This window comes from Falco biarmicus, chromosome 15 (genome assembly GCF_023638135.1).
Source record: "Falco biarmicus isolate bFalBia1 chromosome 15, bFalBia1.pri, whole genome shotgun sequence".
In the NCBI taxonomy this organism is placed as follows: Eukaryota; Metazoa; Chordata; class Aves; order Falconiformes; family Falconidae; genus Falco; species Falco biarmicus.
Window position 1 is genome coordinate 12300424 of NC_079302.1, and position 27568 is coordinate 12327991.

At 43.8% G+C, this 27568-nt stretch overlaps 2 protein-coding genes and 1 long non-coding RNA gene across 7 annotated transcripts in view; 2 read left to right on the plus strand and 1 right to left on the minus strand.

The window, feature by feature from the left end:
- The window catches only part of PEPD (peptidase D), a 141447-nt gene extending 137693 nt beyond the window's left edge, over nt 1-3754 (plus strand). The window contains exon 15 of the mRNA XM_056360502.1: nt 3073-3754. Coding sequence (XP_056216477.1) covers nt 3073-3222 — 150 coding nt within the window. The 3' untranslated portion in view covers nt 3223-3754. The remainder of the gene's footprint in view (nt 1-3072) is intronic.
- Nucleotides 3755-3892: 138 nt separating this feature from the next.
- On the minus strand, nt 3893-15304 carry CEBPG (CCAAT enhancer binding protein gamma). Of its 5 annotated transcripts, none has more exons than XR_008825648.1 (3): nt 14417-15304; nt 10790-11904; nt 9431-9507 (listed from the first exon to the last, which is right to left on the minus strand). XR_008825648.1 is itself a non-coding variant. In XM_056360504.1 (3 exons), the coding sequence occupies exons 1-3, from the start codon at nt 15302-15304 to the stop codon at nt 9491-9493; spliced, it is 972 nt and encodes a 323-aa protein (XP_056216479.1). In that variant the 3' UTR covers nt 9440-9490. The 5 variants fall into 5 exon arrangements, 4 of the variants coding, with proteins under 4 accessions (XP_056216478.1, XP_056216480.1, XP_056216482.1 ...); XM_056360504.1 differs by having other exon boundaries at nt 9440-9507; nt 10790-10856; XM_056360503.1 differs by lacking the exons at nt 9431-9507; nt 10790-11904 and adding an exon at nt 3893-5705.
- On the plus strand, nt 15240-27103 carry LOC130159178 (uncharacterized). Its single transcript, XR_008825649.1, has 4 exons — nt 15240-15373; nt 16223-16284; nt 20875-20935; nt 21882-27103. It is a non-coding gene; the product is annotated as an uncharacterized LOC130159178 (long non-coding RNA).
- Nucleotides 27104-27568: the final 465 nt, after the last annotated feature.

A 27568-nucleotide genomic window follows, 5' to 3' on the forward strand; every position in this document is an offset into this window, starting at 1 on the left:
CACACTAAAAAAGCAAAGCCTCTCCTGGGGTGTTTGCAGAGCACCCTGAAAGCTGCTGGTGCAGCAAACCTCACACCTCAGTTTGCTGTTCCTTTAAGCTGTCTCCGATTCCAAACCACTCTGTAGTCCTGAAACAAGCAGCGCTGTTGAACAAAGAGCCTGCAAACAGGGATAGCTGCGAGAGCAAATTTCATAACCACTGTCCCCCACTGGGAAAGGCAGTCCCAAGCCAGAGAGCCTTGCCAGACAGATCCAGCATCTTTTGTCCATTTGGACAGAAGACAAGACCAAATGCTGAGCTCTCCTGTAGGGTAGGTTTTGCAGGTCCTCTGAAGCTGCTTCTTGCTGCTGCTGAGTTTAAGCTCAGGGTGAAGCATGATGGAGGGTGTGAAGGAAAAAAAAACCAAACCAAAAAATTCCTCCTGCTTGAGAACCTGTGTTCCTCTGCGTTTGCATTGCTTTTGGAGAAAGGGAAAATGTGCACTGGAAGTGAGAAGTCTGTCTTCTCTGTTACAGCAAGCAGTTTCAGGTGAGGTGCATCCAGGCAGAGAAAGGGTTAGATCCTGGAGAAGGAGCTGGAGCTTTCCTAGGAGTGATGGGTGAGGGCCCCACGGGAGCGGTGGGTCTGTGCACTTCCAGCTACAGCCCAAAGACTATTTGGAATTGCTGATGGTGAGCAGGCTGGTGCGATGGGGCTGGCTCTGCCGCTTTCCACACCAATCCACAGCTGTGGATTGATTATATGATCTCCTAAGAGTGTTTCTCCTATACAGTGAGCTGCTCTGTGTAGCACCCCAGACTGGTGGGTTTCCCCGTTTGGTAATGCTCGGTTCCCTGGCTTAGGTGGCTGCAGCACCCCCCTGCGCTCCCCTCGTTCAGGGCATCTGACTTCTCACTTCCTGGGCTCCTTAGCCAGCCCCATCTCTCTGTCTGTTACTTGTCAGTCCTGTCTTGCCTCATTGTATCTTCCTTCCCCTGGTTCCTTTCATCACTCTAACTCCATTTTCCAGCTCCTTCCCCATCCTGATTTTCTCTTGTGGCCTAGATAGGGCACAGCACTGACAGACACCTTGTCCCTTTTGTTCTTCCCCTCTCCCTCTTAGACTGGCTTTCATCTGCTCTGCTTTGAAGCCAGTCCATCTTCTCAAAAGAGTGCCGAGGAATTGATGAAGGCATGAAACACTGAACTGGAAAACACCAACAATTTATTTTATTTTAATATTTTTTTTTTGCTAATCTCACTGGTTAAGTGCATGGATTGTGGCAGATATTTCTCTGTAGCAGATAACTGGGGGATTTCAGTTCAAGCAGGTGAACATTTGTGAAACTAGGGTACTCAGAAAGGGGCCCTCTGCATAGGCAGAGCCAGGTCCAGCTTTGGCTGCACCCACCACCCCACCACCCCGACTGACTTTTGCACTAACATTTTTACTTTCCACATCAATGCTGTGCCCAGCTCTATTTACACTGGTACAGGTGCGCTTGCCGACGTGATGCTTTGGCTTTTACCAAGTCACCAGATCTGTTCCCTGGATTCTGGCACTTCTGCAGGGCTCGGCTGGCAGCAGCAGGTTTTTGCCAGGGGCTGGTCTACCCAGGCAGGCTGTGCCCGGGTCCAAATCGTGGATGGACAGACACTGGGGGCTGCTGTGAGGCAGAGGGCATGATTCAACTTAAGATGCAATGTGACTGTTGCTGAATCCTTGGGTTATTTTTTGCTCAGCTGGCCGAATTGAAGCAATGAATCAACCCACCCTGGTAAAATCTGTTTCAAGTGTGTAGCGTCATCAAACGTGTTGCTGATTTCCTCTTCTGCAGCAAGGCACTGGCCTTTCAGGCACACCAAGCGCAAAGAGCTTCGCAGCTTTCAAATTTACAGCTGTCCAAATCGAATGTGTGAACTCAATGGAGTTTGTTTATTTAATTCTGCTTTATAATACACTTAACTTGATACCAAGTAAAAGAAATAATCTGGCAAAGACATCATTAAACAGTTTAATAAGGAAAGGACTGGATGACTCATTTAGTTTGAACAAATGGATTATTTTGCAATCAGAAGTACAAATGTTAACCAGCTTTATTTTTAGCTGAAAATGTCAAGAGGTCAGAAACAATTAAAGCAATTGTAAGGTGGGAGTACCCAGTGCTTGTGTTCTCTTGGATTTACACCTTACTAAATTTGCTTTTATTGCAGCTTAGCGACTTACTAACATTTTTCTGATAAGATAACGGGAAATGTCTGTGTAGGCATATTTACTGGTAGGAAGAGATTAGAGTCAAACAGAAGTGGAGCATACTTTTCATTTTAACAGAACAAGAGGTGGAAAACTGAGGGATCTGCTTTTTTCCTTGCATGGTCTGAAATGCAGTGATTGCATTTTAAAAGGAATGTCTGACCTGCTTAGGAGTTTCTCATCAGCTCAAAATGCAATGTTTCAACTATCAGCTACAAGCTATTTTGTGTTGAAGTTCCTCTTTGAAAGTTTGTGTTTAGAGGAAAGAGAATCTGATGTTTAAGTGCAAAGAGCAGCTAACTGCAGCTCAGCAACAGGACGGCTTTGAGAACAGGCACTTCGGGCATCAGGAGGCACTGCTGTTGTACCTGTCCCTAGCAAGCCATGCGCTAACAAGGCTGGAGGCCAGTTCAGGGGAGAATGTTCCTTTTGCTGCTCCTCGTATTGGGGGGTGAGATTTATTTGCCCCACATAATTACGCAGCGTGAGCTCACTGATGCAGCATCTCGTTGAGCCTGTCCCTGGCGTACCTGACATAGCAGAGGCACCACCTGAGTCACCTGCAGGGCCACCACCTCCTGCGGGGCTGCTCTGCCGGTGGTCGCCATGAAGCTTGTGTGATCCCAGCAGGGTGGCAGGGGCCAGTGGACCCTTCAGGGCTCAGCGCCACGCTGCCAGTGGTGATGGGCAATTCTGGTGCTTGCAGTACATTGCTCTGCCTGGTGTTGCACCAGCACCACAGACCAAAACGTGCCTTGTGCTTTCGCTGCTGTCACTGCCACATGTGCTTCTCATCCCCATCTGGAATACCTTGGTAACCGCATGTTCTCTGTGACAGGTCCGGATCGAGGACGACATCGCGGTGACAGCCAGTGGAATGGAGCTGCTAACATGCGTCCCACGTACTGTTGAAGAAATAGAGGCTTTCATGGCCGAAGGCCAAAGCAGTGCCAAGTCATTTGACAGCCTCTCCAGCCAAAAGCAGTAAACTTCAAGATGATACTTACTGTCTTACACTAATCGGTCATCGTTCTGATTATGATGCTGCAGCACATAAAATAAAATACATCCAATTGTTAATAGCAATGGAGGCAGGCAGGCTATTAGATGGAGTGATTCATTTATTAAAAATGAAGGTAGAAGGCTTCAGCACTTGATATCCAGGTAACTCAAATGCTCCTGCTTGCTATCAGCAGTTTACATTACCAAGTGCCACCTGAATAACCCTGCTGCATAATCAGTGGGGCTTATACTTCTATCAGATCTCAGCTCAGTCATATCTTGCAATTAAAGCTGAATTTTGATGATTGGGACTCTTTAAAATACCAAATGGATTATCTGAATGCTGTCAGCAATTGTAACAATCTAAGTCCTTTTTTAAACTTCGTCATAAGTACTGCGAAAAAACACAGAAGAAAAAATCTGCAGCTCTCAGTGGACACATTTTTCTTACAGATCTTATTTCAGTGTTAACGGAGTAAGCAGAATCAAATTTGTATTAAAATTCATCCTTGGCATCATTTATGCTCACAACTTTGTGATCATTGCGCTCTCCTGCTCCTGTTCCTGCTTCTTTATCTGACCTTTCTACCAGTTCGTGTTCTGGAAACTTTGACCCTTCATTAGCCAGATTTTTCTGCTCTGAGTAGTGGGTGTACTGATCCTTCACACACAGCCTGATGCTTATTAGATTTGTCCATCTGTTTGTTCCTTAAAAACATAGATTGCTGTGGTGTTCACAAGCCTTAGAAAATCACAAGAAGGGAGTATCTTTGCTGCAGGGCTTAGGGTCATTCAGCAGCATATGCTGTGCAGAACGAGAGTTGTTTTTAACTCTCTAGTGTTAGCCAGTTCAGAATGAAATCATGTAAATTTTATTTGGATACACCACAGACATATTAAGAATGATCATAAAATGATTGTACATCGACGCAAGATTTAAATTGCCAAGAGAAGCCTTTCTTTACTATAGGTGTTCGTCAGCCTGCGGGAAAATACATTCCTTGCAATATAAAATAGCACTAGTTGCTGTAGCTACATAAAACCAATCTTGCTTACTTTATGAACACATCAAAACTCCTGTTTGGTCTTCAGGCTCCATTGCACAGTTTGACTGCAAAGCCACTTCAGACCATCCCTCTGCCGTGTCAGGGGAACTGAAGTCACACAGAATGTCAGGGCCTTGCTGGGTCTTACCGCTTAGCAGATGAGGATTTTCCCACTGTGAGGGGATCGGCTGACTTGATCATCTCAGCATCTCAGTTCTGTTGCTCACATCCTGGAGCTGGCACACAGGCAGTGGGACCAACTGTGAGCTTCTGGGTGCCTGCAAGCGCCTGTCTTATGTGGGGCATGCCACACAGCGTGGGCACGGGTGGCATCAACAACTACTGTGTGGCTGTCTTTGTGCCCCCGACCTGGGACCGGATTTAGGTCTGAAATAAATGTCCTAAAAGATGGTCAAACCTGTTGCTCTAGAGAGAGCTCTTTTTGCTAATTGCGTTGATGTCTGTGACAAGAGCCTGCCCTTTATTCCTAACAGCTTGGTGACCCATTGCTAAATAGGAAGCTGCATGTTGGAGACAAAAGAAACACATTGCGAAATAATCTAGGGGACTTCAGTCCTTATGTTTAACGTCACTTTATTAACAAATGAATCTATTTACTTTTTTTTTTTTTTAAAGGTGGCTCAGCATTGGCTTGTAAGAGGTAAGTGCAGGAGGTTTTGTGAAGGGGAAGGGGCGAGGAGGGGTGGGCGTGAGATCAGCACCTTGTTCGTGCAGCTGCAGTAATGCCTCCTTGCGTGGTGGTGCCTCTGAAATGCAGTACTCATGCAGAGGACATTAGGCCTTGCTTTGGTGGCTTTGCAAACAGAAGCATACAGAAACGATATTGGTGCTGCTCTGGACTTGTCTCCCCCTAAAACTCAGGGAGTTTTTTCAGCGCAAGACAGTGCTCGTGGCCTCAGCCTTGTTCCCTCTGCGGGCAAATGCTTCCCTGTGGCATGCTCTGCACGCACCCATGGGATTGTTCGCTGCCTTGAGACCTGCTGCTGCTTCGGTTCAATAGCAGTTACTATTTTAAAGTAACACTTCACAGATTTAAAAAAAAAAAAAAAGTTTTGGAATTGTTTCATCTGAGCCATAACCCCAGTCTAGTTAATAGGCCTTTCCCTGCCCGTGATTAATCTTGGCAAATACTGGGCTCTGCTGCTGCAGAACAGGTCGAGCAATCTGGTGTGTGCTGCAGGAGGCAGAACTGGTTCTGCTTCGACATGTACCAGCAAACGAACCCTACCACGGGTTCTGGGGGGAAAGCACTCGCTCACGTAACCGGCTACTCTGTTGTTCTGCTTACCTGAGACGTGGATCCATTTCAGTCGGGGATGGTGCCCCATCTCCCATTTTCCTCCGTGATCAGGCCCGTGAATGTGGTGAATATAAATTTCATTCTTCCTTCCAGAAGTCTGTTCTGTAATTATAATTTTTATCCACTTAAGCAAAAAGTGATGTAGAACTTTTTTCTAAATTAGCATGGGGGGGAGGCAGGGAAGTAAGCCTTTAAACAAAGGCAAAGTTATGTTTGAAAGTGATATTTAATTTAATTTTAACACTTAAAGTGTGTTAGTAGGGGGGAAATACAGGTGACAGCAAACTTTCTTTTTGACTGCGTTAGGGTCTTTAGCTATAATGTTTTCCCAAATGCCCTTTCCCCTTGGTGCAGTCTTAGAGTGGCACCAAAATAACAGAAAGACTATGATACGTTGAGCAAGTTTGTGTATTTAGAAAGGTGCGAGCACTTCTGAACTGATGTATTATATTGCTTCAGCTGCCTGGCGTTGGAAGCACTCTGGATTTATCTGCCACCCCAGTTTCGCTGCTACAGTGTGTAGCTAAAGTGGTAGAGCCTCCTAGTGCTCATGGAGGCTTGAGCAGACCCGTTCTCTCAGTGGTACAGCGAGAAGATGGAAGCAGGGTTCCCTGGTGAAACATACAGTGCTGTAATGCTCCTTCTTATAGTGACAGGCACTGCATGCTGTCACAAACTAAAGTTTTTAAGAAAAACATGTCAAAAGGAAAACTTTAACTTCTGTAGGCCTATGCTGAAATTTTCTTGCATCGATGTGGGTTTATTCCAGCCTTTCTTCAGGAAGAAGAGAGAATTGTCTGAGTCACTAGGTATGGGTGCCCCGTGCCTTGCAGTGGAGGGCAAGTTGGAGGCATTTTGCTGTCACACAGCCTGGGCTGCTCCATCCTGGGGCAAAGAGAGGGAAAGCCTCACCTCTGCCTTTGCTCCTCAGAGGTCTGACATAGCTATTTTGGCAGAAGGGGGCTTAGAATAATAGACTACCACCTTTCTTGCAGCCAGACTCTCACCGAGGGTAGATTTTTATTATTTTTTTTTTATGACGCTGGGTTCATGGCTTCACATGTTAAAGTGATGTGCTGCACACAGCCTACACGCTTCTCTAGGCAAACAAAGCAAGTGTGGAGACTGCAACGCCAGAAATGTCATTGTACAAACAAGTGACTTTTCATAATTCAGTGGGTTTGTTTTAAACAAGTGGAATCGAAGTTGGCGGGAGTAACGAGAAGTCACCCTCCAGAGCATCAGAAAGAGTATTACTTCCGTTCAAAGAGATTTAAGAAACAATTTTCATCAAAATCAGAAACAAATGCCAGAGATTCGGAGCCCCCTGTTCCGATTATCAGGGGAGGACCCCACATCATCCTGCCAAACCAACTGCAGGACAACACGGCCACACAGTCCCAATTCACAGAGCAGACCACCAGGGAAGAGACTAGCTGGTGCCTTTTGCACCAGTTAGGTGCACAGTTAACAAAGGAGATCTTTTCATGTCACCTTTTTTCTTGTAGTTTTTGGTGGTTTGTTCCCCCCACTTTAATTGCAGTATGTTTTCAGTCTCAAATGTCTTTTTTTTTTTTTTTTTTCTCCTTGTTATATCAGGAATTCAGCCAAAACTCTCATGAGTTTCTGATTCTTTCCATTGAGTGGAACCTAAGTGGAAGATACAAATGGAGACTGATGTAGATTTCTCATAGTAGCTGCTTGCAGTGGGCACCTCTACATTCGAGGGAAATAGAAAAGGGATAGGAAAAATGAGGCCAGCACTAGAAGCAAAAGGTTTTTATTAGCTTCTGATATTTCAACCCTACCTACTTAAGCTGCAGCTAGAACCAAAAAACATATCTTTGTAAAAAGACTACCATAATCCAAAACAATCCATAGAAGTTTTCCGCATGTATTAAAAGTTTAAATTCAAAAAGAACTTTTCAAGGTTTCATTTTCTAACAGCATCTTCATAGAGATCCTATCCAGGTTCTCTTCCTAAGTACAGATACAAGGCAAACAAGCATCCTACAAAATAATCTATGGAAAAAGGTAGTGTAGGAAGGAAACCAAGTGTACTAATCCACTAGCCAGACACACAAGTTAAATGTAACACAACCATACCATCAATGAAATACTTAAAAATGAAAATAAATTAAGGTTACATCAAAGGTCCTGCTTCACTTTTATTGTTTAAATCCTCAATATAGTACATACCACTGCATTATGGATCGTGGCAAAGACTTAGCACTAGCATTAAAAAAGTTGCTATAGAAAACTTTTATGAAAATAAAACAAGACTGAAGATACTCCTTCACACAACTGTATGGTGGCTATAGAAATTCCACTGAATCAGTTATTCAAACTAGGGGCATTTATTTTTTTAATGACTGTCAATTTCTATAAGATCTTCGTGGCAAATCTGAACAGCCATCAAAACAAACGTCAGTGACCAGTGATCCATACATTCTGGCTGAACAGATGCTGTCTTACCCCTTTGACTGCCTAGCCAAGCTGCACATTTTGTTCTCCCTGATACCTGCACCCCAGCAAGAATGCAATCTTGCAGAGCACAGTTTTTTGGTAGCATTTTGACATTTACTGAAAACTAAAATCTTCTTCTCATAAGGCCCCAGTCACCATGTGAGCAATGTGAACACAGGCTTACAAGGCTTTGTCAGTGTGCTGCTTTACCTCTTGTAACTGATGCTTCAGACTGATTTGCCATTTGGAAGCCAACTGCCTGTATGTATCATCATAGTATATTGCTATTTTTCTAGAAAACACTAGTAAGCATCCCAGCTCACTATTACTAAACCTTCCCCATTAACTAACTGGACAGGAAAGACCTAAGTGGTACTTTGTAGGACCTGCTCTACATATTTAAAGTAGTCCACCAGAGAGGAAAGCAAACACCCTCCACGGCCTTTGCAGTTTTGTAATATGTAATGAAGAAAACAAAGGGTTTAAATACAGTAAAAGGTATTTTGAAAACATTGTATCCAATTACAAGGTTCTGATACTACAGTGAACCATCCTGCTGGATTCCTTCTGTTATGCAAACTCTAAGAAGGTAAGCGAACATTTCTGTGAAAATGCTATTTCCCTAATACTAAGCTCCTTGTTGACAATGAATTTAGATCTGCATTTATTAGATAAATCTTCTAGAGGAGAAAAATATTTTAAACAAATACCCTAAGCAGTTTCTGGTTTAATTGTATCAAATCTTCAGTGTTAAACCTAAAAAGAAGAAAATTTCCATGAAATGATAGTTAGAACAGAGTTTTTGCTTGGTTACTGCATGGGCATCGCAGACAAGCTGCACCTCAAGAGTTCATTTCGTAAGGCTGCAACAGTGTCTACTGTCCATTGTTTTCTGGATCTGTTGTGGTGGTTTCAGTGCCAACAGGTTGCACATTGTCTGCAAGATTGTGCGCGTGCTCAAGGAACAAGTCTTTCAGTACGCTCAGCTCCTTGGTCAGGAGCTTAATTTTTGCTTCTAAACGTTCATTTTCTTCTTTGAGCTGGTTGACCCTTTGCAATGTATCTTGTGCTTTCTGCTTGCTTTTTAGCCGACTCTTTTTCACTGCCATGTTGTTTCGCTCTCTGCGCTGACGATATTCGTCACTGTTTCTATCCACAAAGGAATTTTTCTTTCCCTGTTTGCTTGGAGGCACAGCTTTGCCTCCACCACCAGGACTAACGGGCACCAGCTGGGGAACCTGCTGCAAACCACTGGTGTGTGCTTGGGTGTGAATCACGCTTACTCCGTTCGCATCTGTAGCAGTGTTCTGTTGGGATGTCTTGCTCATTTGGACAGGCTCTTCTTGGACACAAAAGAATTTATTAGGAGACTGAAAGCTCTTATGTTTCTTGAAGGCGATTCCAACAGGTCTTCACATGGATTAAGGGCAAGGTGAACCTAGTAGGAAAAAAACATGGCATTAAAGGTGCTGGCTTCAGCTACAACCTTATACATCACTGGCTTCAGCATAAGGTACTGATGGTACATCTGGCAACAACACATCATAACTGTGCTGGAAGCAGACAAGCTGCCAACTACATTTCAGACGCCTCTCAAACGTATTTGGATTGGAAGGGACTGTTACTGGGTCATCTAGTCAAGCTGTCTGCATTGTTCGCTGGCTTTACTGAGTTATTCCAAAGCCATCCCTGATGGATGGGTGTCTAGCCTAGCCTCTAATATCTCCAGTTTCACAACCTCTGTCTTGGCAACAGGTTCCACCGTCTAACTTTTCCTCCAGTTATATAATTTTCTTAATTTTCAGACTGGAGTTTTCCTTCTGCAGCTTAAACCTATTAGCAGCCTGACTCTTGACCAACAGGAGTACTTGATCCTTGTCCTCTTCAGACCATCTCTCTGGGTGTATGCACAGACAGATTTCCCCCCTGGTCTGTTGTTTTTTTTTTTTCCTCTGGAGTGAAGGTGCTCCGACTGTCCACCTTTCCTTGGATCATCTTGCAGCACTTGCTTTTCAAGATGATGCCCAAATTGAGGACTGTTTTAAGGTCTCACTGGTACTGAGTGGAGAAAACTAATTTATGGAAAAAGGTAGTGTGCTGCAAAGGCTGTGACTGAGTGACATAAAAGGAACTCATTCAACAACAAGCAAGGTAAGACAAGCTAAGCCTGTAATGGTATTGTAACAAGCAGGTGGGACAGGAATGCAGGGTGATGACAATGTGAAAATCACTACACAGCAGAGAGGATTGTTGCCATTCATAGGAAGACAGCAGCCACAGCTGATTCATCACCTGCTGTAGCTCCTGCACTGGTCATTGTCCACTCTCCAGCAGATAAAACAGGTCTGACAAGCAGGACACCCTCTCACCTGACTGACGTTCTCCCACTGCTGAGGTCAGCCTGTTCCTAACCCTACCTGTAGCACACAGAGGACTCTACCACAGCTGTTGCAGGGACATGGCCCTAGCAAAGCTAACAGCAGATTCCTTCTCTTCCCATCTCACAGGATGACCTCCTAAATGTCTGGGAGAGAAGAGGGGAAGGGCAGCAGGGTTGTTCTAAGTTCCTGAAACACCTACCTATGGCTCCAATGAAAAGTACTCAGCGATCAGTCAAACAAGTGGTGATTTCTTGTCTTGTTAAAGAAAAGCATCTAACTGGTGTAAATCCTACTCCCGAGATCTGACTGCACTGCAGCGGTGCAGCCCTATGCTCTTACCGCACATACATGCAGTATCACACAGGCAGTCTTCAATGTCCTCCTTGCTCATCCTCAAGAGGACCCGCTGGGAAAACAAGCGGTTGAAGTCAGTGGGCAATGCTCATCGGCAGCGTCCAACCCACAGATTATGGCTTCCATCAGCAAGAGCACAAGACAGGAATGACTGTACTCCTGTGCCTAGCTGATGAATGGATGTAGTGAGATGTTTGTAAACAAGCTGCTGCGTGTAACTGGGCATTCTAAACTCATGGGTTCATCAGCTGTTACTGTTCTTGTTTTTCTTAGCAGTCTGAGTTGCTGTTGTACCTTCTGCTAGGGTATCATTAAAAAGGTTAAAATTCTACGGTCTAGATCAATTGCAAATTTTCTTCCATGAGGAAGCCAGAACAATATGCAGCTGCAGAGTGTGGTTCAGTAAAAGTCACAGAAAAGCCTGGTAAGTTTGGCTTGAACGTTATTAAAAATCAACTTTCTCTGTCACCAAGAAATCTTCTCACTTAAAACAAGTGGAGAAGATGTGTGAGTACACCCACACCTCTCCTATCAAGAAATATCTTCATTTGCGTATTTCAGGGTAGAGGGAGACCAACCATCAACTCTTTTTGGCATTTGTATAACTAAAATCTATATATATACATGCGCCTAACCTTTGCATTTAGTACTTTCTTGATTTCAACTCTTAAAGCAACTTTGCAAACCACATTTAAGTTTCAGATTCTGACTGAAAAAGCAAGTTGGTTCAGCAGTTAAACTGAATATACAGCTGACAAGGTGTCACAGTGCACAGATACCAGACTGGCAGGGCCAGTTGTAGCCATGCCTGTGTGATTGCACAGACATTTTTAGTAAAGATGCAACCTTATGCTCCTCTTGGGAGCATATACTGGCTTTGTTTCAGATTTATTTTTAAATACAAGATTTCTGCAGCCTTCAGAGTATATACGTCTGTTAGACCTGCTTTTTGTGCTTCCTGAGATACTACACATCCTGCCCCCAACGTGTAACAGGTTTCTTCACAGCACTAGGTTCCACGTGCTGCTTCTCTCTGTGCTGTCAAAACTACTTAACATTGCTTTAACCGTTCCCCTCAGATCTCTCAAATTCCCGTGTACCTGAAAGGAAAAATTACTTGTTCCATTAAACTGAATTTTAATGGAAAATTTTAGTTAGGCAGTACGCAGATACGAGCAGAGAAGATAAGCCAGTGTCACGCCTCTCAAGCAAGCATTCCAGCCCTGCTAGAACAGATCTCCCTCAATTCCCTCCCACTGCAACTGATCAGTTTTACGTCAAATAACCATCTCTTGAGTGAGACGTGCTCTTATCTGGCCTGATGGTCAGAACTCTTACGTGGGAGAGATGACACCTGGATTCCTGTCCTGCTCCAACTAATATTTATGCAAAGCAAGTAGCACTAACTGTACCGCATCACAGATAACCCAGGAGTATTAACAGCTGAGGCTCCCCCATTTATTTGGAGGCTGGATCCCTATTTCCAATTGTCAGTTCTTCAACAGAACAACAAGAGGGGAGGATACCCTGGATAGTGACAGGTGCTGTGAGGCATCCTTCAGGGAATACTGCGAGATTTAAAGGTAGCAGGTGAGAGACGTGCAGAAGGGGCTCTCAAGAAGGGTGAGGTAAAGGACACGGTAATTGGGAGAGGCTATGAGAGTAGGAAGGCAGATGGGTTTCAGAGTTCATTTCTCAGACACCATGCCACACAAACGCAGCTGCTCTGCTCCTCTCCACAAACAGGTTGGTTTCCTGTGAATGGATGAGAGTGCCCGTGCAGCAAGAGGCAGCTCCTTGGAAAGCCAGCCGAGTTTCCAAGCATCTTGTTCCCATAAAGCTGCTCATTAGCTTGAGCTCAGCGACAGCCCTAGGCTGGTTCCACCCAGCACATGGTAGTGTTTCCAGTGGCCAGTTAGAACTGCCTTGTTCTCTCCTTGGGCCACCAACTGGCCACCCACTACAGCATAATAACTGGTAACTCAGAGGTGTCTTCTCAGGCAAAGAGATGTTTCTTACAATCTGACTGCTCCTCAGGGACCACAGAGACTCCCAAGTAAATCGAGACCTTCATTATCTTTGCTTTCACACAAAAAAAAAGTTTAAAAAATTAAACTTCCAAATGTTTGTTTTGGCAAAAAACAAAAGATGCATTTTGTTAATTAAAATCAGCATTATTTTTTTTTTTTACTTAGCAGCAAAAACACACAAAGTGCTTCTCTCTGCTCCTTTTTGGAGATGTGACTGTGTTGATTCTGATCATTACTCAGAATGACTTAATTGCACAAATTCACTCAGCTGTCTTGTCTAATGCAAAATCAGTCCCAACCTGAACAGCAGTAGGTGACCTCACTTCTCTTTTAATTTCAGTAGGAATACCCCAAGTAGGATCTGGCTCTAAATCCAGATGACCTTGTACAAAGAAAGACAGCATAAGCCTCCAGGCATCCCTTTGCTGAACATGGGGAAGGCCCACTCCTGCATGGCTTCCTGCACACTCTCACAGGCCAGTGAGTAAGTCAATGACAATTCTCACGTACCAACTTTTTTGAGGCTAGGTAGCTCAAACCTACCAGCTGTTGCCACAGCTGACAACATCACTCTCCTGTATTTTTCTCAGAATCTCCATTTTTTCCCCCGTACGCCTTACAAGAAAAATGCACTCCAGCATCCTTGTAAGAAATGTGCTTGGAACATCTGAAGTCTATTTTAATTGCAGGCTGGCAGTGTTGATGACAGAACTGCAAACAATCTGCACAGAGGTACCGATTTGACTCTGTATTTTTAATTATAACGAAGGTGGCTATTTCTAAAGATGAACTAATTCCTTAGAGCCTAAAGGTTTTTCTAATTATGAACGTTTATACCTTCTTAAGAGGCATTATAACCCGCCCGGCACCACTGACTGAGGGGGGCACCGACTGGTCTATGGTGACCGCTAACTCCCACCCGATGCCGGAGCTCCAGCCCACGTCGGGCTGTCCGGGACAGCGCTGTTTTGGGAGCTGCTCGGGAGCTGTCAGAACTGCCTGGGAACCAGAGCGAACTGCCAAAGGGTTCAGACCCCGCCGGGCAGCGGGAAGCGAGCGCGGGGGCTGCAGCGCGGCCTGCCGCGCTCCCGGCCGCGGTGAGCGGCACCGCCGAGGTCCCGTCCCGCTGGCCGGCCCTGCCCGGCGCCGGGCGCGATCGTCAACGGCCGCGGCGCCGGAGGACGGGCCGTAACGCCCGGCCGGCCCCGCTGCCTCGGCGGCGGGGCGGGGAGGCCCGGCGAGGCCCGGGCCCGGGCCCGGCCCGCCCCTCCCCAACGGGCCCGCGGCATCGCCGCCGCCGCCCTCCCCGTGGACCGCGACCCGGGGGCCGCCCGTCGGCGGCCGCGCTGCTCCTCCTCCCCCGCCCGAGCGGGGCGCGGGGCTGCCCGGCGCTGCCAAGCCGTGACTTCACCGGGGGAGGGAAGGGGAGGGGAGCCAGGGCCGCCCGCCGATTGCATCATGCGCTCCCATGCGCGGCGCCCGCCTCGGCACCCGCTGCGACACGGCGGGAGGGAGGCGGGCGAGGGCCGGCGCGGCCCCCCGGCCCCCCCCCCGCCGCCGCCCCCCGCCCGGCCGCGCTTACCTGTGGCGGCGCGCGCGGGCGGTGGCGGTGGCGGCGGCGGGAGGGGCCGGGCCGGGCCCGAGCCTCTTTCTTTAAAGTGTGGCGTGCGGGCGAGCGGCGATTGCGACACCAGCCGCTCCGCCCGCCCCCTCGCCAATCGCCGCCCCGCCGGCCGCCGCGGTGATGCAATAGCCGCCCGGATTGGCAGCCGCCGCGGCCAATCGGGCCGCCGGCACTCTTACTGGGCGAGGCCGTGCGGGGGGCTGTCGCTCCCCCCTGCCGCGGGGCGGGTGCGTGTCCCGTGGGGCTGTGCCCTGCCCGCGCGGGGCGGCGCCGGCCCCGCCCGCCCCCTCGGGAGCCCGGCGGCCCGAGGCCCGTCACGGCTTTTCCCAGGCTCAGCGCCGCCGTCGCGCTGCTGCCGCCGGGGCGGAGGGAAACCCCGCTGCACGGCTGGCCGCGCCCGGGCCTAGCCGGCGGCGCCATCTTCCCCTGTGCAGCGGGGCGGGGGCTGCGCAGGTGTGAGGGGCCGCCTTTCCCGCCGCGCGGTTTGGCTGGAAGGGCAGCGGGGCGGCCGTGTCCCCTGCGGCCTGAGGGGAGCCGAGTGGGCCCTCTGCCCCCTGCGGGCCGGGGAGCCCCGCGGCACCTCCAGGTGGGCCCAAGGCCTTCCCCCGGAGGCGGCCGAGCCCTTGTTCCCCCGGTACGCCCCCTCAGGCAGCGGGGGGAGCTCGCTCCCGGCCCCCGTGAGAGAGGAGCAGTCCCGGGCCCGCCTGGGCGCTTTCCCGGGGGCGGCTGGCACGGAACCGGCCGGGCCCCGCGGGCAGCGGAGTAGGTCGTGTATCGTTTCTGTGCTGATTGGCATCTCCTAATTGTTCCTGGGCTGTTAATTAACACCTGGTGGTGTATTTCCATCTCGGTCTAGCTGCTGTGTGGTTTGCCTCTGTAGGATGCTGTGAGATACAGGTGGAAGCAATACCGAAGGTGACAAATGAAGATTTTAACTGTTCTCTTGACAACAGAAATCATGGCAAATTCCATAGATTATTAGTTAATTTTCCTTTACCAAAAAAAAAATCAAAAAATACTGGCAAGTAAGGGCATATGTAGATCATAGAGTTAAATGCCATAGGAAGATTATGCATCGATTCACAGGTATATGTTTGTTGTTATAAAATACTTCCCTTGTAGAAAAGAAAATTTTTGGCCCTTAGCATTTTCCAGGCACTTTAGTTCACATCACGTTAGCTCTGCCTAAACAAGCACAGTGTAGAAATAGATGTGCGTGCAGTTGAAGTTGTATGTGCACAGGATGCCTTTATATCCCTTCAAATGGGAAATACATACTTCAGTACAAAGGTGTGTGTATTTGCACTGGGCAGTTGTGAAAATCGTTGGTTGGCAGTGTAGGCAAGTTTTGAACAAGTTTAGGTGTGCAGGCAGTGAAAAAAGCAATGTGGGAAAAGTACCAATCTGTATGCCACTCCAGTTTAGCATGTAGACCTGCTTGGGAAATGTTTTGTGTCTGCAAAAGAAGTGAAAAAAAAAATACTTGTAAACATTAATTTTTTTGGTTAAGAAAAGTTTGTAAGCAGAGTTGCAGAGCTCGGTAACGTAGATAGAATTATTTGTATTTGCCATTTTTATGGCTGTTGGGTGGGTGGGGGGGTGTTGTTTTTGTAAAGCCCTGTGGAAAATAAACCACATTTGCAGAAGAATTCTGAGGATTAGTCTGGGCAAACAGTTTTACTCAGCTCATTACCATGAAGACACTTTTCCTTGTCAGTCATCAAGTATTTGCTTTAACATCTCTAATGTTTTTCTGCCTCTTAGTTGAAACTGTTACATTTTCTGTGACAATGACTCATCCATCTACAGCTAGAGCGAAATTCCAGGTAAGCATTAAACATTATCCTTTGCTCACAATAGTTAAGTAAATGTGTGCTCTTAGAGTGCTTTCCTAGGGTTTTAGAGCACTTTATGACTATTCATTCATTAATCCTCATCAAAGAAAGCTGAAGAAAATAAAATGTAGACCAACTTATTCTCATAGAGTCTGATTATTTAAACATTAAAGCTCACACATAATTCCATGCATGTAAAGCGCTCCAGCACTTGGTTGGCATTGTACCCTATTACAGGAAAACCATCACACAGCGTACTTCAGTGTTTGGAGGATATTGGGGTTTTTTCCCCACAGTGTTATAGTAAAAATAGAATATGATAGAAGTGATGTAAAAAGTAATCACAGAAATATATGGCCAAGTGCTCTTGAGATGTGGCATTGAAATACATAGTTTACCTGCTTATTTACAAGTTACAAGCTGTACAGTAGCTCTGGAGTCGGGTGCCGCGAGCAGGCTGGTCCCTGCTGGGATGGAGTCCTTTTCATTCTGATTCTGGATGTGTTCCTATAGCAGCAGTCTACCTATACAACTATACATAATATTGTAATAGTATCTTATTTTCATGTGCATAATCCAGTCTCATAGTTCTTTAAAGGCTTTAGTCCCTGGAAAAAAAAAATTACACAGATATTCAGCATCTTCAAGTAATATATAGCAAATCTCAGAGGCAGAAAGGCTATCGAGGGAATAGAAACTGTGGGAATTGGAGGCAGAAGTGTTCCCTTAACACTTACATAAAAACATTTAAGAGGTTCTCCACAGCCTTCCACTTACAGTGTGAAAATTATTTTGTCACTGAATCACTTCTGTTGTCTGATTCCACTGTTTATGTGTGTTACCCCTGTCTTCATGGGCAATTATTTCTTTGTCCTAAAATAAAACCTATACAAACACCCTGGACTACAACCTACATTTTAAAAAAAATATTTTCCTGTAAGCATTCAGTTCTTTGCCTTTATTTCCCTCATGGGTAAACCTTCACTGGATTTTTTTACTTCAGACTTGCACATTTCTGTTAATTTACTTTTCTCACATGATGCTACTGTGTAGTTTTTACCTTTGGTCTGACTGACATCCTTTGAATGAAATGAGCCTTTGAATTCTTCTAGATGAGCAGTCAGTCATTTCCTTTCCAGTGATTTAGAAGAGAGAAAAATTAATGTATTTGTATATATATTTTACAACTAGAAATAAATAGGCCCCTTAGGTAAAACCACACCATTCCAGGCTGTGATGTACAGTGTGTTATTGTATTTGAAGGCAAATGCACTGAATTATGACAAAATTAAAACCTTTTCTTGGTGACTGCTACCACTATTCTCTCAACCCAGATTTGTTCAAAACTGGATAGAAAGACTGTCTGAACATGATTACATTCCTTATGATCACCAAGCAAATCACATTCATTCAGGAATATCCCAGAAATACGAAGTCTGTAATAGAGATTTCCCCTAATCTTATTATTGCAAACCTCCTTTCCCTTAATAACCCTTACATTTTGGTATTACAAGAATTACTTTTTTACATTCAGGACTGACCTGCACCAAGACCAAAATCCTACTGTTAGAAATCAAAGTTTTGCAGAGCTGAGGTTACAAAAGCTCCAGAAAGCAGAAGGATTGCTGGGTTTCATTTATCAGGAATCTGGCTGTATTTGGAAAAAAATAAAATTCAGAAAGGAAAAGCATTATGGATACCTCCATCTGTTTGAAAAAGATGATGTATGTTAAACACAGATTTTTTGAGTGTTTTTTTCAATCTGATTTAGTAATTCAGATGATAGAAATTTGTCTATTAATAGGTGATTTGTCAGAGGTAGCCTTTTTGAATAGGTGAAGAGAAAGGAGGGGAAACATTGCTTAGCGGTGACTGCTATTTCAGGATCGTACTTCTAATTCTAGCACTGACTCACTATAGGCTTGGAAAGTTACAGCGCTTTTGTTCTAGAAAATGCTAAGTAAAGAAAGGAGCCATTCTGCTCTAATAGCTAACATCCATTTTATTGTAACACTGCCTGGAGTTCATTTACAGGAAAAATCCAATGCCTTTGTTCTTTCTCTCTGTGCAGCTAATAAGTCTCACAACTAAGTATTTCCCATTTCTAGTTCTGCACCTTCCAGTACTACTTCCCTTATTTGCAGTTACCAAAATATTAAAGTTATTCAGATATCTAAAGTTACTCATACTGGCTTCTGAAAAAAGATTAACTCAATTACATGGGCAGAATAAAGGGGATGTTTCTCAAATGGAGGAGGACAAAGGAAAAGCAGACAACTGTTCCCTCCCCCCATCTTCAGCAAGCTATTGGGTGATAGCAAAATGAATCAGGCTGACACGGAAATCTTACAGTATCTGAGAAAACTAATGTATCGATGATCACTTTTACTAGAAATACAAGCTGTCACTTCTATAGGTGTTGCATAGAACAATTCTCTCCGGCTAAGGCTGTTCCCATTTCCTGTAGTTTTAAGTGAGGGATTGGTACTTCGTTCCTGATGGACTGGTTTCATCTAGGTAGAGGCTGCATTAGTTTTGCCCTGAGACTTAATTCCTTAATTGCCATTTTTTTGCTCCATGCCATTATTGGGAAGTTAAACTTTTTAATCAGAAACGTCAAGCTAGCACTTCTAGAATTAGCTAGCTGTGTAGGCGAAGGCGTGCCCATTTTTGCAAGTGTCACGTTTTTGTATGTTATCCTGGTTAGTAGGCTGGGTTCTTTGACAGTCACGTATTAGGGGCTTCTCTTTCATAACTACAAAATACTTGTCAATTAAAAATCTGCTTTTTAGTGAAACTCTTACCCAGCCTATGCTTATCGCTCATGCTGTCAGGAATTTGTGCTTCAAGCCAAACCAGCTCAGGTTCTCCAGTACCAGTGTTTTATTTCACAAGATGGCACTTTGATCTGAGAAACATACCACAACAATTTTGTAGTACCTCTTGAGGGATCTGCAGATAGAAGGCCATCTCATTACCCTGAGTAATCCTTTGCCGTCTTGTGATGATTCTCTGCACGTAAAAATACTGTCACAAAAATGTGTGCTTTTTCAAAATTTAACATATATCATCCTCTCTTCATGGTATTCCAGAGGACTGCTTAGAAGATGACCAATGGATTTTAAGTAAATAAAGATGACCAGATATACATTAGTGCTCAGTAGCCACAAGTCCCTTCAAAGTGAGCAAAGGTTACTATCTATGACCTTCTATAGAAATATCATAATATGGAATCAGAAGCCTTCCTGTAGGTATTTGAGTTTGAAAATAGCAAGTGTGTCCCTGAAGAATGCCTGGTCTGGGAGGAGGCTCTAGGTGTGTCACATTGCCCCAAAGTGTTCAGATTTCTGGAAGAGCATCTAACAAAAAGGAGTGCCACGTTCCTTTACAGTTTTTACAGGATTTTACTGTTTTTATCAACCTATGTTTGTGCTGAGCATTGCTCTGATGTCTAGTGATCCAATTAAAATTGGTATAGCCATTGTTGTGAGTTTAACTTGGGCTTGGCTTGAGTTTTACCTGAACTTCTTCAATAATTGCACTAAACAATGCAAACTGCGGGTCTTCTGGTATCTACAGAGTGTGACAGGGATTTGTACGCTGCCACTGATCAATACTGAGGTTTGCTGCCATGTGTATCTAAAATGTTAGGTAAGGTGAGGCTGCATAGCTGAAGATGAGTAAAAACAAAGTAGATAAATGGATTGAAAGGAAAATGCTATGTATTGTATGTGTATATGTGCACATATGAAATCTGGTTCAAAAGAGACTTGTTAGAACTGAACAAGTCTGAGCGAGAATTAATGGCCCACACCTGGGAATAAGAGGTGAATTCTCAAGTATCCAGGTTTAGTAACTGCCACACCTGTCCTATATTCCCAAAAGCATAAATGAGGTCTGCAAGGATTTAGATAGCTTAGCTTCTGAATGCACAGTGCCATGGCTCTTTTCCAAGGCATCATCAGTCACTGCATGAAAATCCCCACCCATAATTACTAGGGCATTATTTGTCATGGGCTATACTCTAGTGCAGAACTTTACCTTATTCACATGATATCAAGAAGAATAAATAGTTTTAGGCATGAATTTTATCCAGACTTCAAAATGGCTCTTCAGAACAGAACTAAAATAAATATCCTTCCAGAAAAGCAATTAAATTGGAGAGGCATAGCTCTGTTCCTTCTTCAGTCTCATGGTGCTGGCAGAATGAGGACACAAACGTCTTTCTTATCAACAGCTTTATTCCCTGCAACCTATGTGACCTCTGAAGTACCATAAAAAGCTCAATGAACAGCCACTTGAAAAGAAAAAAGAAACTGAGCGCTTGTCACCTGTCAGGGGATAGTCCATCTGATTGTTTACTCTGCCTCACCTCTGTTCATAGAAGTGAATAGAAAATGAGTTAGTTATGCCTGGATCGTACAAGATGCGTGGGAGGACAGTTTGAGAAAGTGTTTTGGCAATCACAGCCTGTCTGTCATTGATCTCCTGCTACTAACATCTAGGAGAATTTTGTGCTAGATAATCAGTGACCATGATACTTTGGTCAGGCAAGTAGAGTCTCTCTCTTGTCCACAACAGAAAAGAAGTACTTACCTCAACAGTGCCATCCTCCTTCCAGAAAGCTTATTCTCTGCATTTGGTGAGTTAACTGTTTTTACTTTTTCTGCCTCCTGAAATGGAAGCAAATTCCAAACTAACAGTGGGACACAGCTCTCTGCTTTGGCTCTGCATACCTTCTAATATATTACAGGCTTCCAGAAGAACAAAGCAATTACGCTTACACTTGCAGGCGCCTGAGTATCTCTGTCATAGTGAACTTACTAGACACAACCTAGTGCTAGGTTTCTATTGAATATAAACACTGCAGCCACATTTGTAGAAAAAGCCATGTCCCAGGGCCAGCAGTGTCACTGGAGAAGGACTCATCTGGTTTTCTCTCCTCACAGCAGTAACTAGATCACATTTCCCCTGGACAGTTAGGAGAAGCTTTATGCTCCCTTCATTGCCAGCATGTCCTTTGAGGGCATGTTTCTGCACCTCACTGGCCTTAAAAACCAACTCGGCAAATCTTTGTACAGAGGAAACTCCTTGTTCTGAGATCTTTAGCCGTCACGTGGGGTTTTTCTGCATCAGGCATGATTTATTTGGTCAGAAGTTCTTATGCAATTAAGACACCAACTGAAATTATTGGGAATTTTACTCGAGGAGAGAATTCAGGATCAGCAATATTACAACAAAGTTGATGTTGGTGACTTAGAAGGGAACAGCCTGTGAAAATATGGGACAAAAAAGAGTAACATGCAAAGGAAAAGTTGATGGGAACACAGAACACTTCAACATATACTGAACCTGGTCTTGTAGACTCCCAGTGCTGTGTGTGCACTGGCCACAGCATAATACCAGCAGCCACTTGGCAGAGACTTACTCTACTAAAACACAGTGGCTTCTCTGGAGACTGTTTTCTCTGCATACCCAATATTTGCTGAACACGCACATTCCAAAGAGGACTTTACCAAGGCGTACACAATTGTAGAAACCTTCAAAGCACACAGCGAATGTGGTAAAAGTCACAATCATTTGTCCAGGTTTTTGAGGCCCTCCTCCAGGGAGTACAGCCATTGCTTTGAAGTCACCTACAGTCCTGGTGGAAATGTGGTTTGTCAGTTGGGGAAGAGGACTTTGCTTACCAGCAAATGAAATTCTTTGACGTACATTGTTTATGTGTACTTTCACCTCACATCCTCTTTTTCCTGTTGTGTAAAGTCCTTTGACATTAAGGGACTCAGCAGGTGGGATAAAACTGAGGGGTGTAATGCATGTGCTGGTCTTTTCCTTCCTATGAACAGAACGAGGACGGGATGAGTGCCCACGGGTGTATGTGTACTCCTAGCAGGAATATGCACGTAGGCAGCCAGTCCCAGAGAACTCCAGCTATGACAGACTACCTTTCTGCTAACAGGCTAACGTGGGATGTTAGATTTTTCTGGTGCTATAAATAACTGGAAAACCTCAAGCACAAATGCCAGTGCCTTAAGTATAAAAAAGTTTATAACAAAGTATTTCATTTGTGTGAACACTGTCTTAATGTGGGGACATTTATTCAACCCTAGTGTATGGCATCAGGAGACAATACTGCAGCATATTCTGAAACGGTCTATATGTCTTTGGCTTTCATCACGTGAAGCTACGCTACCTGTGACTGTAGGTGTAGTGAGAGTTCACAGACACCTCTCGGATACTTCATGCTATAGCAGCATTGGTAGCTGAGCTATGGGAAAACTGAAGAGCATGCTGCTTTTTCTTTCTTTCTGAGTGTTTTAAAATAGGTTTCTGGAAAGGTTTTGAGTAGGCTTACAATTTGATAAATGTCACAGGTTCTGATACTCTACGACCAGATGAATTTTTTTTAGCCCTGACTAAAATATGTAGATCTAAGGACCTAGAAGTATTTCAGTGCTGCAAGGGAGATTTGACTGAATAGCTGTCAGCCCACTGAAACAAATCAGCAAAGGGCACCAGGGCAAAGTCTGGCTTCCTGAAGACTCAGTTTGTAGCTGATGTGTCAGGAGATCTGAGCTCTACCTGCAGGATTTCCCGCAGTTTAAACATTTAGCCTTTTCTCATAATAGGGACATACATATTTAACGTCTTAATATCTTCCATAAAATATAGGCACCAATTTTTGCATGTCCAAAGCAATCAGCAGCTGAGCCTGCACAGCTATGTGCAAGGGGCAGCTATAGTTAGGAGGCCCACAGTGTCTGGCACTTCCATAAAAGAGAAGGAAATGGGAGCCTCAGACTTTTGTCAATGACATCCTGAGCTGGGTAAGTGATGTTTATTCCAGTTTATTAATAAAGGAGAAAAGTAATTCTCATGTGGTCTAGACCCTACCATAGATGCGAATGATATCTTAATGACTTAAGTTAAATCTAAATGATCCATAAACCCTGCACGTAGTTATATGAATTCCATCTACTAAGCCTTTCTCAAAGGCCCCAGAACATGCTGGTGTGGAATAGCCCCTTTTTAAATGGAAAATACTGACCCGCTATCAGCTGTACTGTCTTGTCCAACCTAAATACCAGCTGTGTCGGCTGTGGTAACTGTCAGCAATTGTTTCTCTGACAGGGAGCAACAGGGTTCTGTGCCGAGTTACACTTTTCTGTCCTTCTCTTTTGACAGCTAAGTGTCAGATTGCAGGCAAATTCATCCTCCCCATGCTATGGGTTCTGTGGCATGTGGGGTTTTAAATCTTCATTTTCCTTTTCAAATCATATATTTTAGTAAAAAAAAGTCCAGTACTGTAGCACCCAACACTAAAACATGTTGCATGAATTCTTTTTAGAACCATGCAACTCATATAGTTAAAACTCTGGAGATTTTCCCTGCCTTTAAAGAATATATAGGAGTTATTTTTCTAAAATTAAATTTTACTTTGCCATGTTCAATTTCACTTTATGTTTACTACATTTACGTCATAAATGTGAGCAGTTTGTACTGCTCATATTTCCCATTAATAGAATGTTGGGGTTTGTTAAGGAACGTAGGCTTTATGCTTGTATTAATTATTATATGCAATTTGCATAATATTAGCATCTAGTTTAATTGTTTAGGCCTGTAAGAATTATTCAAAGTGAGCAATTTAAACTCCAAAAACTTACTCCCATTTCCTATCTTTAATTACAGGAGTAGAAGGAAAAAAATAGACATTTTTGCAGTATGGGAACCCAATTAATAGCTGGTTGATTTTTCACTTAGAAAGACATGTAGTTTGCAAGGACTTTTTGTTTGGAATTAGAAACCTCCCAGTCCCGACTCTTCCTGAATGATTAGCTTTGATTATACTTTGCTCTGGTATTAACTATATGGCCATGTAAGTCACATGATGTTGTTGCTACCTCCTAGCTGAAGGGCAGTACCTTTTCAGCATTGCTTTATGAGGATGTAGATACCAAAACATCTTGCAAACAGCCTAGCACTTTAACTGGCTTTTCACTTTCTGAAATGTTACTGCAAGCAAAATATCATTTTTATGCTTCCATTAAATGAATAAAAAAGATTATGACTGCCATCAAAAGAGGTCTTCTGATTTTTTTCATATGAATTCTGATGTTTATTTAAAGCACTCTGTAGCTCATCTGTCAGCTGCCTTTAAAAACGAAGCAGAAGGAACGTTTGTTCCAGGCATCATAATTTGAGGTAGCCAGTCCTGTTTTCCTCCAAAACTTTGAAATGTCCTTATAACCTCCCAACATTAGTTTCTGGATTTTTATGGGACTGTGATCCCTTCAGGAAAAACCTACTGATTGTTAGACTCACCTGGTTTGTGATTAACTCTCATTGCACGTATGACTTGTTTTACCTAAAGCGTAAGATTCCGGTTTGAACAGAAAAATGTAAATATGAAGGTCTTGTGGAACTGAGGCAGCAATGAATAATGTCTCCTTACTTTTATGAGCAGGACTGGGATGCTGAATGTTACTGTGTGCAAATTCTCTTTCTATGAAGGCTTAGAAGGCAGAATAGGTGTTACCTCAGCAGGCAGGAGTGCCGGGTCCTTTCCCTGATGTTTTCAAGTGACTTTTGGAATCCCTGCAGGGAATGAAGGGCCATACCTGCCAGTGGCTGCAGGAGACCTGGTGCCCCATCAGCCTGCCACATGGTCAGTCTTGAGGTGCAATCACTGTGGCAGGGTGAACACGCTGCAGATGGGGACTTCAGCACTGTATGTATGCCAGCTCCCAAGTGTAAGTTGCCTCTAAAGTCGCATCTTTGTGCAGTGGTTATTCTTAGGAGGGTCAGGGAAATTCTGATGCCAGAAGTATCAGTCTTATTAGCTTGAAACTGATAACAAAACTGCGATCATTTCCGAGCTGAGATTGCCTCTGACTTGCTTCCTTTGTGCATCTGTTGTTCCGAGGTGCTGGTGGTTGCTTTGATCATGGTTTGGATTCATTGGTGATGTCACCGAGTGACTGTAAGAACTTTGCAGAGCTTCCTTGTGACTCTCTTCCTTCTCCCTGCATCCACACTAAGCAGTAAAAGTGCTTTCTATAATATAGAGTCAATACTTATCAAACCTGACATTTTAAAATAAGAGTTGAGTGTGACCCCAGACCTTTCTGCCACAGAAGTCAAATGCTTTATGACATTAATAAAAGAAGGGTTGCACCAAAGGTGTATTGTCTTCATATTTCCAGGTCTTAGTCCTTAATTCCCTAGATACTTTGAGCTTCAAATATTTGCAGGCTGGGAATCAAAAACTATGAGCTACTAGATAGTGAGACTATCCTGTCGTCTGACCTGTGAATCACACAATAATTTCAGTGTTAGGAGGCGTGTAAAAAGCCCACCAGATCCTTGAGCTCTCTGAGAGGCCTCATGCAGTTCTCATCCCACCAAAGTCTGCCATGGATTCAGCAATGTGTTATCTGTGGAACAACAGCATGCACTTTTCATATCCATACTATACTACAGGATGTAACATTTTACCATGTTTTTACTCTGTAGATTAATTTTGATCCTTGTAACAGTCTCCTGTAAAGGGGAGTAGAGTTGGTTAAGAGAGGATGAGAACATAGAACTTAGTCCATATCAGGGACTAAATTTTGTGACAGGATGTGCCACATGCTAAAATACATAATTAAGAAATGGGACTTAATTTTTATAAGCTGGCCTTCCTCTTCCTTTCCAGTCCCATCGTTCTTACTTTTCCTATCTTGTTCTGATTGTAAATTCTTTGTGTAGCAAAGGGATGTCCTTCTATACTTCTGGAAAGTGCCTAATATATTTTGGTATTTCCATAATATAAATTTTTTTATTTGTTTTTGCAATTACTCCCAGAATAATGTCCACAGTGCATACAAGAACTATCTAGAAAGTGTGATGAAGCCTGAGCCATGCTGTACCATCTTCTTTTTGAAAGTCTCAAAGAGGTCGGCAAAAAGTAACATTTAAGTCAGTAGTAAGGTCTCTCATTGCTTAAGTCGCCTTCTCAAAATGTATTAGCCCATCTTTGTTAATATACCTTCTGAAAACCAGATGATTTGGGATTACTATACATGGTCTCCTTAAACATTGCCAAAGTTATGCTTAGCCCAGTAAACTACCTTTTGCATTGGAAGAACAATGTTACAGGATGACTACATGGATATTTTCAAAGGATTAATGCAAAGTCAGAACACATGTATGTGTAATAGAAAAACAAGGGTATTTTCTTCTTGTGTGATTCAGTGTTGCATTGCGGTGTTCACATAGGTGTGTTCCGGAACAATTACCAATATTATGTATTCAGCCTTAGCTGCTACTTCAGTTAGTATTGCAAATTAGATTTTTAGGAAGAGCTGATAATCATAATATGCTTTGGGTATCAGAGTGAATTAATCATACAAGTGAGGAGATGCTATTGCTCTAACTGGCATGGCTTTGTTAAATAGTGATGCTAACCCAGGTGTGCAGTCCAGCTGACTTCATGCGTGACAAGACTATCGAGATGCTGTTATTTTGGTATCTAGTTTTAGGTGCAGTTGAGGACACTGAGATTTGTGAGCCTAAGTTCCCTGCATAGCTCAAGCAGGCACTCTGAGAGCATCTAAATTAAATGGCCAAAGTTGGTGTCACCTCTGTGCAAACACAGGTACAAGTTGTGTTCCAGTTTTCTGGATTTACAAGGAGGTTAGATCTCTGGTTTTGGATCCCCATCTTGGATGTTGCCATGAAAAGTAGCCATCCATATTCTAAGAGTTACAGTCTTCAGAGAGTATTTTGAGAACTCTCTGCCCCTAAAAGCTGTATTTTGTATATGCTCCCTTAAGGATACAATGGCAAAAAAAAAAAAAAACAAAAAAGAAAAGAATGATGTATTCAGAAATAAATATATATTAAGATAAAAACTAATTTAACTTTTCCATTTAAAAGAATTAAAAAAAGCAAGGAAGTGTATGAAAAATATAAAGTTTTTCATTTGTAGGGAAGCAGTAGTCAAACTTTTGCTTGCTCATTGGTTGTGATATTAGCTCAGGACATAGCAGCGATCAAATTCTTAGCTTTGCTACTTATTTCTTGGGTGGCCTTGACAAGTCATTCCATCTCCCAGTTTTCTAGCTGTGAAATAGAGAGTAACAACACTGCTCCACCTCCCATGGAGATGTAAACGTGAATGAATTAGCAATTATGGACTGCTCATGATGAGAGAAACCACTGAAGTTTGTAAGGTAGACAGAAGACTGGAAAGTAAATTCAGGTGTGAAAAAGGAAGATAATTGTTTAG